Here is a 15,929-nt window from a genome sequence, read left to right on the forward strand (position 1 = left end):
AGCATCTGACTTTGGCTCAAGTCATGATCTTGCAGTTTGTGAGTTCAGGCCCCTCATCAAACTTCCAGACCCTGCTTTGGATTCTCTCCCTCTCCCTCTGCCCTTCCTCTGCTCTGCTCCCACTCTCTCTCTCAAAAATAAATAAATAAACATTAAAAAAGAAAAGAATCTCTAAAAGAAAAGAAAGGAAAAAGAATTCAGTCCTTCAGCATGTGGAGTTGAACCTGCACCACTACCTCCTGCTCCATCTCCACAACAGCAGCCACAGTGGTTCAACTCAGGGGTGCTCACCATATGCCGGGTCCTGTTCAAACTCTAGCTCTTTCCTATTTGTTCTCTGTCCTCCCGCTCCGTAACACCTCTTTTCTTTCATTGTGCTCTGTTCCCCTCACCAATGATAATCCCTATAGTTCTGTCTATGCTGACTCAGGGCTTAGTTTCTACAACAAATATACTCTGTAAAATATTACTGTGGTTTTCACACAGCACTGTAAAATAACTGGCTGTATTATGGGCTTCCCTTGTTAGACTGTGTGGTTAACCTTTGTATGCCCAGCATCAATAAAAATTTTTTGAGAAAACAAATGAATGAAAGATCAAAATACCAGTAAAGTCGTTTTATAACACAGAGGATAGAAAACATTTTTTCATATTCTTTACTCAAAAATTTCCCAGCAGTATCATATGCTAATGTCAAAATTTTAAATAATAGCAGTACACACAATTGAGTGTTAACTAGACATTAGGTACCACTTTAAGCACTAAACATAAAATTATCTCATTTAATTCTCGTAAAAACCCCACGACACAGGTAACATTAGCTCCAATGGAAGTACTAAAATTATAAAGAAACAATCAATTCCCTATAATCTCATCACTCACTGGGCGGTAATATTAGCATAGTGACGTATTTCCTTCCTATTTTCATCTTACCAAACTTGATAGTTTTTGGGCTGTTCTTCAATTATTGCAGTGATGTAGTTCATCTCCTCATGTAGATCCTTTTGAAGTGACTTTAAGAGAACTCTCCGAAAATGCCTGTAGCAAACATTAAGCACTGTCTCATTACTCCACATAAACTGCCTAGTCATAGAATCAGATAAAGCTTTAACAAAAGGGTTAAACACGCTTCGTTGTTTGGGAGGTATTCCATGTAACCAGTATTTAGCAATGTAACTGAACGAGGTTGTCCCCACCCCTACAGCTACCTGGTGATTGGAAGAATCGACATTTTGAAGTAAAAACAGTGAAAGGTAACAAATGTATGAGAGGAGAAAAAGACAACCAACTAATGATTATTTTCGGTTAACACTGGTTACCACTGTTCTATTACAGGAAAATCAAAGACATCTCTATACCTATAATAGTTCCCTACATGATACAGCACATTTGTTTAGGTTTAGATTCATATAATTAATTCCATAACAAACAACATCAAATATTTTATTTTTAGAACCACCACAAAATAGCCTACTTATAAATGAAACACGTTTCTCTTTAATTTTTTCATAGGTAGAATCATATCATTAAAAACAAACTTTTCTCTAAGAACATGATTATTAGCTCTGGTCTATTTTTACTTTAAAATTTCCAACTCAATATATACTAAAAGACAAACAACAGCTTTGAAAGTTATCTTTTAACATGAAATGCTAAATAGGAGATATAACAGTATTTCTCTCTTATTATTAAAGAAAATTAGGCTTCATAAAACATGGAAATAAGCAGTTTGGTTTACAAGGGTAAAGTTATCAGACATACTGCCTTTAAAAAAAACAGCAAATAAACTTAGGAGATTTTTAAGTTACTTTGTGTTATGTATGGTCAGGAATTTCTTAAAAGAAAGTGCATAAAATGATGGAATATCATACTAAGAATTCCAGTGCAACATGGTGGATTAAATAAATAAATTTATCCTCCCACCCTAATAAAACCCCATAAAATGATAGCAAAGGAATGAAAACAGTATAAATCCACAAGGACAAAGAGAATTAGGGACAAGGGGATACCACAGCAAACTGGGAAAGGTTAAAATTATGGAAAATGGTAAGCTGAGAGACAAGTTTTAACTTTGAAAAACAGAAAGTGATAAAAACCTGTCAACAGAGGAAGAAAGGTTCAGAAATCAGAGGTGTTAGGTATTCCCAAAAGCAGGAATCAAGGAGGGGATGGGAAACAGTATAAAATCTAGAAATAGCCCTTAGCAGCCAAGACCTCTCCCCCAACCCTGAGCAGAGAAGCGATGACATCTACTGACTTGGTATGAGATAAACAGAAAACATATGTGTTTCTGCCCCTGCTTCCTGGCACATAGTTCATGAACATTTAGAAATTCCTAAACAATAAGTGTACTAGAAGCATTCTATTGAGGCAACTCTGGTGGGCTCCTTAGGTGGCTCCCGGTCACCAGGAAGACCAAATGGTGGAATTATCAGCCCCACCTCCCACTGTCTAGATAGGGAAGAAGGGCTAGAAACAGAGTTAACTGATCATGCTCACATGAGGGAACGTCTATACAATCCCAATACTACGGGATCTGGAGAGCTTCTAGGCGGCTGAACACATTCGTGTTCTGGGAGAAGACATACCCTCCACACAGACAAAAGATCCTGAGCTCAGCACCCCGCAGAGCTTGCCCTATGTATCTGTTCATCTGTATCCTTTTATCACATCCTTTAATATGCTGGTAAACATAAGTAACTGTTTTCCAGACTTCTATGAGCCACTCTAGCAAATTAATTGAGCCTGAAGAAGGGGTCATGGGAATCTCTGATTTACAGCCAATCAGTTAGAAGCACAGGTGACAACTGGACTTGCAATAAGCCTCTGAAATAGGGGGCAGTCTTGTGGGACTGAGCCCTTAACCTGGGGGATCTGACGCTGTCTCAATCTCAGGTGTTTATACAATTTCAGGTAGACAATGTCAGAACTAAGTTAAATTGTAGGACACACAGCTGGTATCAGAGAAAACTGCCTGGTAGGGGAAAAACCCACAGCCATCTGCTGACTAGAAATGTCAGAAGTGAAGGGTTTTGTGTGAAGGTAAAGGAGATATAAAGAAGAAGAAACCATGTTTCGTTTCGTTTTTTAAAACTGGTAAGACATAAGTGGCTTTATTTCTCTGGAAAAATCTGAAGCAGAAAGGAATACCAGACACAGAGGAATACAGGGTGAGGAAAAGGACTGGAGACCAGGAAATGTAAAATGTTGATATACTAAAACATCTGAGAACCCCCACCCCAACCCCTCTTCCCCTGCCTGAGCCCCAGAACTGTGGCAGCCCCAAACACACACTCCTGAGGCTGTAACCAGACAACTCTTCTCTGGAGGAACAAATTAGCCACAAGAAAAGCTGGAGAACTGCTGACATCTGAAGATTTCACACGGAACAGCCACATCTCCACTCACTAACCTCACAGTGAAGCCCGCCCATCGACAAGTCCTGCCACACACAGAGCTTCCAATCAGGATTTGTCCTGCCTCCATTATAAGTTTGAAAGGAAAGTCAAGGATTTGAGAAAAATGTTTACATGAAAGAAAGAGACCAAAACAAACACAGAAAAATGAAAATATGTAACACATCAATGAAAAGACAAGATGCTATTAAAAAAAATATTCAGAGAACAAAAAAGAGCTTTTGGACATTAAGAAATTTTTTATCACAGATACAAATCAGAAGATAACATTGAAGGGGCCTGGGTGGCTCAGTTGGTTAAGTGCCTGACTTTGGCTCAGGTCATGATCTCACAGTTCATGGGTTCAAGCCCCGCATCGGGCTCTGTGCTGATAGCCAGCTCAGAGCCTGAAGCCTGCTTCAGATTCTGTGTCTCTCTCTCTCTGACCCTCCCCTGCTCATGCTGACTCTCTCTCAGAAATAAATAAAAACATTAAAAAAAAAAAAAAGAAGATAACATTGAAGAAATATCACAACTGTAAATGAAAAGACAAAAAAATAAAAATAAGAAAAAGCAATAAAAAAGTGCATGTGTACAATTTATAACAATAAGCAACTAAAAAAAGACACATTCCAGAAAGAAAAAACAGAGAAAAGAGAGAAAGAATTATCAAAAGAACATAAAAAAAATTGCCTGGACATACTAAAAAGGTTTAAATGCGAAGTAAAAGGAGTCATCTCAATAGAGGCTAAAGGAAATAGAAAACCAATTTTAAAATTTTGAAGGAAAATATTTCTAATCCAGAATCCTACGAATACATTGAGAAGAGCCTCTTTAAAAGACACTTTTCAATGTACAAAATCTCAAAAATGTTTTCCCACACATCCTTTTATAAGTTAGCTTCTATTTAAGAAAGTGGTCAATAAACGAGAGTAAGTCAATAAAGAGAAAGAGGCCAGTTCTGGAAATGGGATCATGAACGCATGAAAGACCTGGAGACTAGATGTCCAGTGCCCGAGCTGGTGAAGAAGCAAAACAGGATTACCTGTTGTGTTCAGCAAAAAGGAGACATTTTACACATATCAGAACACACGGGAGACAAATTACTTACTGGCACAAAGAAAATGAAACTAAACAAAAAGAAAGCAATCTGTTAAAAGGAATACTATGAAATACTATAAAATGTGGGTCAGCATATTTAGAATATACAGGTTATCTTAAGAAAAACAGCTAGGAGTTCTAGCCTCTGGGGAGTGAGACCCTCGTAGTAAGAAGGAAGGGGGCAGAGGATGTCATTTTTCTTTCAGTCTCTGACTTTTAAACTCAGAGTGTGAATTATTATTTTGATAACAACTAAAGTTTAGTTAAGGAAAAAAAAGTGTCATTTGAACTAAAATATGAGACATTTACATGGGAAATATTAATGATGAGGATTACTTACCACACTGTATAATTGGCTGCATTTAACTCAATAGCATCTCTGGTTAGTTTAAAAGCTCGTTCACTTCTTTCGTCACGCTGGAGAACAGCCCGGAAGTAATCATAAACATCTCTAACTGGAGAGAGAGCACACCACTGCATTAGGACTATCTTCTTGTTTAAACTTAGCACTGTAATACAAAATGCTCTTCTATCTTAGGAGGAATGATAGTGCATGTGTATCATTTATAACAATAAACAAAAGAAAGTCAAATGACTCTGTGAGTGCCACCCTGAGACTGCTTTAGTGTCATAGCCGGAATATATGTGTGCATCCTGCTCATGTGTATACACGGGGGTTAATGCCAGACTCCAAATCTCAAAAAAACCTAACGCGTTAAAGTAAAATTAAAGTGCATATATTCAAATATATTGTTATTGTTTTTCTCACCTTTTGTCAGTTTTTTTTTTGTTTTTTTGGGTTTTTTTAATGTTTTTTATTTATTTATTTCTAGGAGCGAGAGAGACAGCGTGAGCAGGGGAGGGTCAGAGAGAGAGGGAGTGACAGACTCTGAAACAGGCTCCAGGCTCCGAGCTGGCAGTCAGCACAGAGCCCGACGCAGGGCTCGAACCCACGAACCGCGAGATCATGACCCAAGCGAAAGTCGGACGCTTAACCGACTAAGCCACCCAGGCGCCCCACCTTTTGTCAGTTTTATAACTGAAAAAGCAATGTACACAACAGTAGAAAATTCGAACAGTACAAAAAAGTTCACACTTAATTTCCATTTGACTTAATTCCCAGTCCTTCTCCACAGAAGCAACCCACTGTTAACTGATTCTACTGTATCCTTCCAAATACATTCTATGGATCTACAAATATATGTTCTAAATCCATCCTCTAAGTTTCTGACACAAATGATCAGAGCGGGGGACCTGCCTAGCTCTCTTGATCTTGGGGTTGTAAGTTCAAGCTCCATGTTGGGTACAGAGATTACCTGAAAATAAAATCTTTAAAAAAACTGGGGCGCCTGGGTGGCTCAGTCAGTTAAGCGTCCGACTTCAGCTCAGGTCATGATCTCACAATTCCTGGGTTCGAGCCCTGCGTCGGGCTCTGTGCTGACAGCTAGCTCAGAGCCTTGAGCCTGCTTTAGATTCTGTCTCCCTCTCTGACCTTCCCCTGCTCATTTTGTGTGTGTGTGTGTCTCTCTCTCTCCATCAGAAATAAATAAAAACCTTAAAAAAAAAAATTAAAAAAAAAAGATTTTTTTTATTTTTAAAGATTTTTTTTTTAAGGTTTTTATTTATTTCTAGGAGAGAGAGAGAGACAGCATGAGCAGGGGAGGGTCAGAGAGAGAGGGAGTCACAGACTGAAACAGGCTCCAGGCTCTGAGCTGGCAGTCAGCACAGAGCCCGACGCGGGGCCCGAACTCACAAACCGTGAGATCATGACCTAAGCGAAAGTCAGACGCTTAACCGACTAAGCCACCCAGGCGCCCCAAAAAAAGAAAATCTTTAAAAAAATTTAAAAAATGAGATCACATCACTCTCTATGTTCTGGGCCTTGCTTTTTTCATTCACACATTACTAAAGAGTGTATAAAATTTACATACTCATTGACCCAATATTTCTAGTTCTAGGAAGTTTTCTTACAAATATACTCCCATATACACCCAACACATCCAAGGAAATTTACTGGAGTATTTGATTACATAGGAAATATTTAAAAGGGTGGTCTGACAGTAATGGGTTAATGAGAACTTACTAAAGTTGGTTTATAACCCCCCATTGCTAAATTTAAATAAAAAAAAAAGAAATGAAAATTGGAAACAAATAGTCTCTCCATTAGTAAACAATGAGCTAAGTCCATGATGGCACAGCCATACAATGACGTACTATGCAGTCATTAGTAAGGAGGCTGCTCTGGGACAAAGAGAGATGGAAAAACTGCCAGGACTGTTAAGAGAAAACAGGGCGGTGTGGAGCAGCACGCTACCCATTTCATTAAAAGCATATGCTTATTTATGAATATGTTGAGGAACAGGGATGGGAAGACATAATATTCTATTACGAAGTTTACCCTATTTTCCCAATGCTGCAGAGCATTTCACTGTCTGGTACTCAAATTCTATTTAACTCATCCCCTATAAATGAATATTTCATTCTTTTGCTGTCCTGAGTATCACTGGATGCTTTCGTGCACATGTGCAAATTCAGAACATCTGTAAGATAAATTCCTACAAGTAGAATTACTGCGTCAAGGTGATGGGCACTGTTGGTGCTGACAGGTACTGCCAAATTAAGCTCTAAAAAAAGATCTGACCAATACATATATCCCTCCAAGAATATATGAATAACCTATTTTTTTTCCATATCCTCACTGATATATATCAAAACTTCTCATCTTTGCCAATCTCTTTTAACTGAAGTAAAAGCTTAGACTTTGGCAAATATTAACCTGTCATATTCCCATTTTCCACAATGAGAAACTGAGGCTCAGAGAGGTTAACAAATTCACAGTGGGGTCAGCGTACCTTGCAGCCAGAAGTTAAACAAATCTAGTCTGATGCCAAAGCCCAGGCCACCAATCAAAATGAACCAGTAGACAGTGCAGCTGAAATGCCCTCATAACACAGTCCGTGCTAAGGCACAGAAAAGATTATAGCCCGAAACACATTAAAAAGAAAGTGTGGTAAACACTGCTAAATACTTCCTTTTCCCACAATTAAAAATGTATGTGGACATGCTTTGCTATTTTCCTTAATTGTGTACAATTTTCCAACTACTGGCAATTCAAAAACTTTTAACAGATATGTATGAAAACCATATCAGTATGTCCTAGTTTGCCAAACCAGTCTGTTAATACTGGTAATGCGGACTGTTTTCAATTGTGTTTTACAAAAATCACTGTTTTAAGCTTCCAATGACTTTTCATTAAAAATTTTTTAAAGTTACATACATAATGCATATGTGCACGTTTCCTTAGACTAAAACCCCAAAAGTGAAATTATCAGAGGAGAACATGAACAATTACAGCTCTGGGGCGCCTGGGTAGCTCTGTTGGGTTAACCATCCAACTTCAGCTCAGGTCATGATCTCACGGTCCATGAGTTCAAGCCCCACGTCAGGCTCTGTGCTGACAGCTCAGAGCCTGGAGCCTGCTTCAGACTCTGTGTCTCCCTCTCTCTGCCCCTCCCCTGCTACACTCTGTCTCTCTCTCAAAATAAAAAATAGGGGCACCTGGGTGGCTCAGTCAGTTAAGTGTCCAACTTCGGCTCATATCATGATCTTGTGGTTCATGGGTTCAAGCCCTGCATCGGGCTCCGTGCTGACAGCTCAGAGCCTGGAGCCTGGTTTGTATTGTGTGTGTGTGTGTCTCTCTCTCCCCGCCCCTCCCCCACTGGTCCTCTGTCTCGGTCTCAAAAATAAACACTAAAATTTTTAAATAAATATTAAAAATACACATATATTAAACAATTACAGCTCTTTATAAATTCTGAGACATGGGGTGCCTGGGTGGCTGAGTTGGTTAAGCATTCAACTCTTGATTTCGGCTCAGGTCAGATCTCACAGTTCACATGGGTTCAACAGCTGCCTCGGGCTCTGCACTGGTGGCTGGCATGGACCCTGCTTGGGATTCTCTCTCTTCTTCCTCTCTCTGGCCCTTCCCTAATTGTGCTCTCTCTCAAAATAAATATTGAAAAAGTTCTGAGACATAAAAAGGTTATCTACTTCTAAACACTATCCTTAAAAAGCGGACTTTAAATCATACCAGAAAAATCTAGAAACATAAATGGCAAATAACTATGAAATATTATACACTAAGAACCAAGCTCCCAAATAATTTTCAAATTATAACAAAACACTTATAACCTATTAATTCTATATACAACATATATATACATTATTTTATGTACACACATATCTATCTATATATATAAAACATACACACATGCACATATATGCAATATGAAACCAACTTTGTGGAAACATTCACAGATGAGTAGAAGGCTATTTACCAAATACTAATGGTGGTTCTTTTTTTTTTAATGTCTGTTTTTCAGAGAGAGAGAGCATGAGCACGCACAGGTGGGGCAGGGAGGGGAGGGACAAAAGATCCAAAGTGGGCTTTCTGATGACAGCAGAGAGCCCAATGTGGGGCTTAAACTCATGAACCTCAAGATCATGACCTGAGCTGAAGTCGGATACTTAACCAACTGAACCACCCAGGCAACCCCCACTTCTTTTTTAAGCTGGTAACTTTTACTGCTCTTTTACTGCATCAGCAAGAACATTCTTTTTTTTTTTTTTAGGTTTTTAAATTCTAGTTAGTTAACACATAGTGCAATATTAATTTCAGGTGTACAATGTGGTGACTCAATACTTCCAGACATCAGCTAGTGCTCATCACAAGTGCACTCCTTAATCCCCATCACCTATTTAACCTATCTTTTTACCCATCTCCCCTCTGGTAACCGTCAGTTTGTTCTCCACAGTTAAGGGTCTGTTTCTTGGTTTGCTTCTCTTTTTTTCCTTTGCTCTTTTGTTTCTTAAATTCTAATTATGACTGAAATCACATGGTATCTTTCTCTAACTTAGTCTGCTTAGTATAATACTCCCTAGGTCCATCCATGTCATTCCAAATGTGACTCAGTAATATTCCATTGTGTGTATTTACCACATTTTAAAAATTTATTCGCTTTTAATGTTTATTTTCAAGAAGGAAGGAGCAGGGGAGGGGCAGAGAGAGGAGAAAGAGAATTCAAAACAGGGTCCAAACTGTCAGCACAAAGCCCAATGTGGGGCTCGAACTCCTGAACCATGAAATCACGACCTAAGCCAGTTGGACGCTTAACCAACTGAACTATCCAGGAGTCCCTTTACCATATCTTCTTTATCCATTCATCATGTGATGGGCACTTGTGCTGCTTTCACAATTTGGCTATTGTAGATAATGCTGCAATACACATCAGGGTGCATGTATCCCTATGATTAGTATTTTTGTACTCTTTGGATAAATACCTAGTAGTGTGAGCACTGGATTGTAGAGTAGCTCTATTTTTAACTTTCTGAGGAATCTCCATGCTGTTTCCCAGAGTATTTGTACTAGTTTGCATTTCCACTAACAGTGCTAGAGGGTTCCCCTTGCTCCCCAATCCTCGCCAACACCTGTTGTTTCTTGTGTTGTTAATTTTAGCCATTCTAACCAGTGTGAGATATCTCATTGTAGTTTTGATTTGCACTTTCCTAATAAGTGATACTGAACGTCTTTTCATGTGTCTGTTGGCCATTTGTTTGTCTTCTTTGGAAAAATCTCTATTCATGTCTTCTGTCCATTTTTTAATAAATTATTCACTTTTTTGGTTTAGTTATTTATACATTTTGGATACCAACCATTTATCAGACATGTCATTTGCAAATACCTTCTCCCATTCCATAGGTTACCTTTCAATTTTACTGTTTCCTTCACTGTGCAGAAGTTTTGTATTTTGATGAAGTCCCAGTGTTTATTTTTGCCTTCGTTTCCCTTCCATCGGAAGATACATCTAAAAACAAGTTGCTAGGGGCACCTGGGTGACTCAGTCAGTTAAGCATCCAACTTTGGCTCGGGTTATGATCTCACAGCTCGTGAGTTCGAGCCCCACATCAGACTCTGTGCTGACAGCTCAGAGCCTGGAGCCTGGAGCCTGCTTTGGATTCTGTGTCTCCCTCTCTCTCCTCCCCTACCCCACTTCCCCTCTCTCTCAAAAATAAACATTAAAAAATAATAAAAATAAAACCAAGTTGCTACGGCTGATGTCAAAGAAGTTATCGCCTGTGTTCTAGGATTATTATGGTTTCAGGTCTCACAATTCATTCTGAATTTATTTTTGTGAAGGGTGTAAGAAAGTAGTCCAGTTTCATTCTTTTGCATGTCGCTGTCCAGTTTTCCCACCATCTGTTGAAGAGAGTTTTTTTCCCATTGGATATTCTTTCCTGCTTTGTTGAAGATTAATTGACCATATAATTGTGGGTTTGTTTCTGGGTTTTCTATTCTGTTCCATTGATGTGTGTCTTTTTTTTTTTTTTTTTTAAGTAGGCTTCATGCCCAGCACAGAGCCCAACGCAAAGATTAAACTCATTAAAATCAAGACCTGAGTTGAGATTAAGAGTTGGACACTTAACTGACTGAGCCACACAGGTGCTCCAATCTGTGTGTCTATTTTTGTGCCAGTAGCATACTATTTTGATTATTACAGCTTTGTAAAACAGAACTTGAAGTCCACAATTGTGATGCCTCCAGGTCTGCTTTTCTTTTTCAAGATTGCTTTGGCTATTTGGCGTCTTTTGTGGTTCCGTAAACAATTTAGGATTATTTTAGCTCTGTGAAAAATGCTGTTGGCATTTTGATAGGGATTGCATTAAATGTGTAGATTGTTTTGGGTATTTGGGCAGAACAGACATTTTAACAGTGTTTGTTCCTCCAATCCATTGAATGTCTTTCCATTTCTTTGTGTCATCTTCAATTTCTTTCATCAGTGTTCTATAGTTTTCATAGTACAGGTCTTTCACCTCTTTGGTTAGGTCTACTCTTACGTATCTTACTGTTTTTGGTGCAATTGTAAATGGGACTGATCCCTTAATTTCTCTTTCTGCAGCTTCATCACTGGTGTATTATAATGCAACAGATCTCTGTATGTTGATTTTGTATCTGTGACTTTGCTGAATTTGTTTATCATCAGTTCTAACAGTTATCTGATGGTCTGTCAGGTTTTCTATATATAGTATGTCATCCACAAATACTTAAAGTTTTACTTCTTCCCTGTCAATTTGAATGCCTTTTATTTTCTTTTTATTGACTGACTGCTGTGGCAGGACTTCCAGTACCATGATGAAAAAAAGTGGTGAAGAGTGGACATCCCTATTTCGTTTTGTTGTTAATTTTTTTAATGTTTTATTTACTTCTGAGAGAGAGAGAGAGTGTGAGCAGGGGAGGGTCGGGTCAGAGAAAGAGAGAGACACAGAATCTGAAGCAGGCTCCAGGCTCTGAGCTGGCTGTCAGCACAGAGCCTGATGTGGGGCTCGAACCCACGAACCATGAGATCATGACCTGAGCCAAAGTCGGACGCTTAACCAACTGAGCCACCCAGGTGCCCCTGTTTTGTTCTTGACCATACAGAAAAGCTCTCAGTTTTTCCCCACTGAGGATGATATTAACTATGGGTTTTTCATATATGGTCTTTACTATGTTGAAGTATGTTCCCGCTAAAGCTACTTTGTTGAGGGTAACAGTGTTGTTGCCTTTTTTTTTTTTTTTAAGTTTATTCACTTATTTTGAGAGAGAGAATCCCAAGCAGGGTCTGCTCCACCAGTGCAGAGCCTGATACAGGGCTTAAACTCACAAACCGTGAGATCATGAATGACCTGAGTCGAAATCAAGAGTTGGATGCTTAACGGACTGAGCCACCCAGGTGCCCGAACAGTAGTTCTTTTTTTTTTAATGTTTACTATTTTTGACAGCAAGAGTGACAGAGTGTGAGCGGGGGAGGGGCCGAGAGAGAGAGAGAGAGAGAGAGAGAGAGAGAGAGAGAGAGAGAGAGAGAGAGAGAGATGTGCACAGAATCCAAAGCAGGCTCCAGGCTCTGAGGTGTCAGCATAGAGCCTAACACAGGGCTCGAAACCATGGACAAGACCATGACCTGAGCTAAAGTCAGACACCTAACCAACTGAGCCACCCAGGCAATTTTTTTTTTTTATTTAAAAAAAAAAATTTTTTTTTTNCAATTTAACAGTGGTTATTTCTTGATGATGAGACTCTTCATTTTAACATCCTCAAAATTTTCTACAATGAGCATGTATTACTTTAAAAAACACTTTTAACTAAAAGGAAATATATATCCAATGCAAACATTGTAAACAATATCAAAGTACATGAAGTTTCCGCCACTCCAATGCCACTCTCCAACGCACTGGATTTCTTTTTTTTTTAAAAAATAGTTTATTGTCACATTAGTTTCCACATAACACCCAGTGCTCATCCCCACAAGTGCCTTCCTCCATGCCCATCCCCCAACGCACTGGATTTCTATCAAGGATACTGGCTGTTACCAGATATTCTTCTAAGCATATAAACATAGTTTTGTTGTGTTTTTTTAAAATATTTATTTCTTTTTAATTAAGTAATCTTTATGCCCAACAAAGGTCTTGAACTCATGACCCCAACATCAAGTCACATGCTCTACATACTGAGCCAGCAACATGACCTCCTTATTTTTAATGAAATTGGTATATTATTATTCACACTGTTTTTCATTTTGCCATTTTCCCCCTCAATGATATATTCTTCCATGCCAAAATATACACATCTACAACACTTTGTCCACTATTCATTCCATACAAAGGACATGGCATAATTTACATATGAATGTGTTATATATAGAGAGAGAGAGCAGAACAGAATTCTACAAGTGGAAATAGAATATTCACCCTTAGAACTGTATATATCAAATTGACAACTCATAAATGTATCTGAGGTTATATAAGTAGAATTCATATTCATCAGATTTTTCCCCCATAGCTTTCTTTTTTAAAATTTTTTTTAAATGCTTTTTATTTGATTTTGAGAGTCAGAGAGAGACAGTGCGAGCAGGGGAGGGTCAGAGAGAGAGGGAGACACAGAATCTGAAGCAGCCTCCAGGCTCTGAGCTGTCAGCACAGAGCCCGATGTGGGGCTCGAACCCACGAACCGTGAGATCATGACCTGAAGCGAAGTCAGACGCTCAACCGACTGAGCCACCCAGGTGCCCCCAATAGTTTTCAATATTGAAGTATACTTTTAACTAAAAATTACACATTTAAGAGGCACCTGGGTGGGTCAGGTGGTTGAGCGTCTGATTTTGGCTTAGGTAATGCTCTCATGGTTTGTGAGTTTGGGCCCCACAACAGGCTTGCTGCTGTCAGCACAGAGCCACTTTGGATCCTCTGTCACCCTCTCTCTGCCCCGCTCCCACTGGCACTATCTCAAAAGTAAACAAACATTAAAGTAAATAAATAAATAAAAATCACACATTTAAAATGTTTTACCCAGAGCTTCTAAATCTTACTTGTCTTTTTTCACCCAACATTGTTTCTGAGATCTGTCCATGTTATAAAAGACCTAGATCCTGTTTTGGTTATCTAGTACTCAACTGTATGACAATGATACATTTTGTTTATCCCCTTTCCAAAACACAGATAAATGGTTTCCAAGATCGTGCTTTTTCAAAAAATGTTACAAATTTAAATAGTTAACCCATATAGTACCTACTCTGAGCCAGACACGGTTCTATTATATTCTGTGTATAATCTACTCACTCCATACAGTACTGGCCCTTGAACAACATGGGTCAGGACCACACAGGTCCACTAATATGCAGATTTTTTCTATAAATATAGTACTGAATTTTCTCTTATGAATTCTTTTTTTACGACCCCCCAAGTGAGGCTTGAACTCATGACCCCTAGATCAATAGTCACATGCTCTACAGACTGAGCCACCCAGGCGCCCCTCTCTACCATTTTCTTAATACTTTTTTCTCTAGCATACTCTATTGTAAGAATACAGTATATAATACACTTAACATACAAAATATGTTAATCAACTATGTTATTACAGTAAGACTGCCAGCAACAGTAGGCTATTAGTTAAACTTCAGGGGAGTTCAAAGTTATATGTGGATTTTCAACTGAGGGGGGTGGTCAGCACTCCTCTCATGTTATTCAAGGATTAACTATACTTATTATTCTCCTCATTTTACCTGGAGGAAATAATGGTAAAGAGAGGTTAAATAATTTGTCCACAGTTACAGAGCCAGTAAAATGGGTGAAGTTAGAATTTAAGTCAGTTCGGGCGCCTGGATGGCTCAGTGGGTTAAACATCTGACTTTGGTTCAGGTCATGATCTCATGGTTAGAGAGCTCAAGTCCCACTTCTGGTGAGCATGACCCTGGCTTCCGGCACATGAGCCCTGGCTCGGGTGAACATGAGCCTCTGGTGAGCTCTATTTCTCTCTTTCCCCACCCCCCACCTCTGCCCCTTGTGGGTTTCTCTCTCTCTCCACCCTCGCTCACTTGTGCCCTCTCTCAAAAAAAAAAAAAAAAATTTTTTTTAAACAACTTGGTCTGTCTCTGAAGTTTATATTCTTAACCTCCTAGTACACCTTCTGATGTCATATGCCAGGGTGTACTCAGAAAGTATCATTAGAAGCAATATTTCAGGTTATTATGAGTATTTTCCAGTTTTACTAGATAAACCAAACCCCAAAATGGCTAAACATGAAAATTATCACCTGAAATATATGCATCCATTCACATGTCCTTATACTTGATATCGTAAGATAGTTTTCGTTTTTTTGCCTTTTAATGCATGTTTGGAAAATAACATTCCCATTTTATTTTGTGTATCTTTCATTCCTAATGATAATGATAATGGACTTTTCCCCCTCTTTAAAAGCCAGTGGAGAGGGGCGCCTGGGTGGCTTAGTCGGTTGAGCGTCTGACTTTCGCTTAGGTCATGATCTCGCGGTTCGTGGGTTCGAGCCCCGCGTCGCGCTCTGTGCTGACTGCCAGCTCAGAGCCTGGAGCCTGTTTCAGTCTGTGACTCCCTCTCTCTCTGNGCCAGTGGAATTTTTTCTTCTGTAAGCTACCAGTTCATATACCCTTTGTCTATTTTATTAGGTTGCCTATTTCCTTAAGTTTTTTAAAAAGAATTCCTTACAAAGTTCTTAATATCAATCCTGTTTCATATGGTGTATCTTTTCCCATACTACTGCTTCCCTTTTAACTTGCTCATGGTGGGGCGCCTGGGTGGCTCAGTCAGTTAAGCATCCGACTTCGGCTCAGGCCATGATCTCACAGTTCGTGAGTTCGAGCCCTGTCGTCAGGCTGGCTCAGAACCTGGAGCCTGTTTCGGGTTCTGTGTCTCCCTCTTTCTCTGACCCTCCCTTGCTCACGCTCTCTCTCTCAGAAATAAATAAAATATGGGGCGCCTGGGTGGCTTAGTCGGTTAAGCGTCCGACTTTCGCTTAGGTCATGATCTCGCGGTTCGTGGGTTCGAGCCCCGCGTCAGGCTCTGTGCTGACTGCCAGCTCGGAGCCTG

The 15,929-nt window shown here is 39.3% G+C and overlaps 1 protein-coding gene across 1 annotated transcript in view; it reads right to left on the reverse strand.

The window, feature by feature from the left end:
• FNTA (farnesyltransferase, CAAX box, subunit alpha) overlaps nucleotides 1–15,929 on the reverse strand; it is a 33,322-nt gene that overhangs the window by 11,914 nt on the left and 5,479 nt on the right. Inside the window, exons 3-4 of the mRNA XM_077773074.1 lie at nucleotides 4,837–4,951; nucleotides 934–1,038 (exon numbers count right to left, since the gene is read on the reverse strand). Of these exons, the coding sequence (XP_077629200.1) occupies nucleotides 934–1,038; nucleotides 4,837–4,951 (220 nt within the window). The remainder of the gene's footprint in view (nucleotides 1–933; nucleotides 1,039–4,836; nucleotides 4,952–15,929) is intronic.

The sequence above is a fragment of the Crocuta crocuta genome, unplaced genomic scaffold (assembly GCF_008692635.1).
Source record: "Crocuta crocuta isolate KB4526 unplaced genomic scaffold, BGI_CrCroc_1.0 scaffold177, whole genome shotgun sequence".
Taxonomy (NCBI): domain Eukaryota; kingdom Metazoa; phylum Chordata; class Mammalia; order Carnivora; family Hyaenidae; genus Crocuta; species Crocuta crocuta.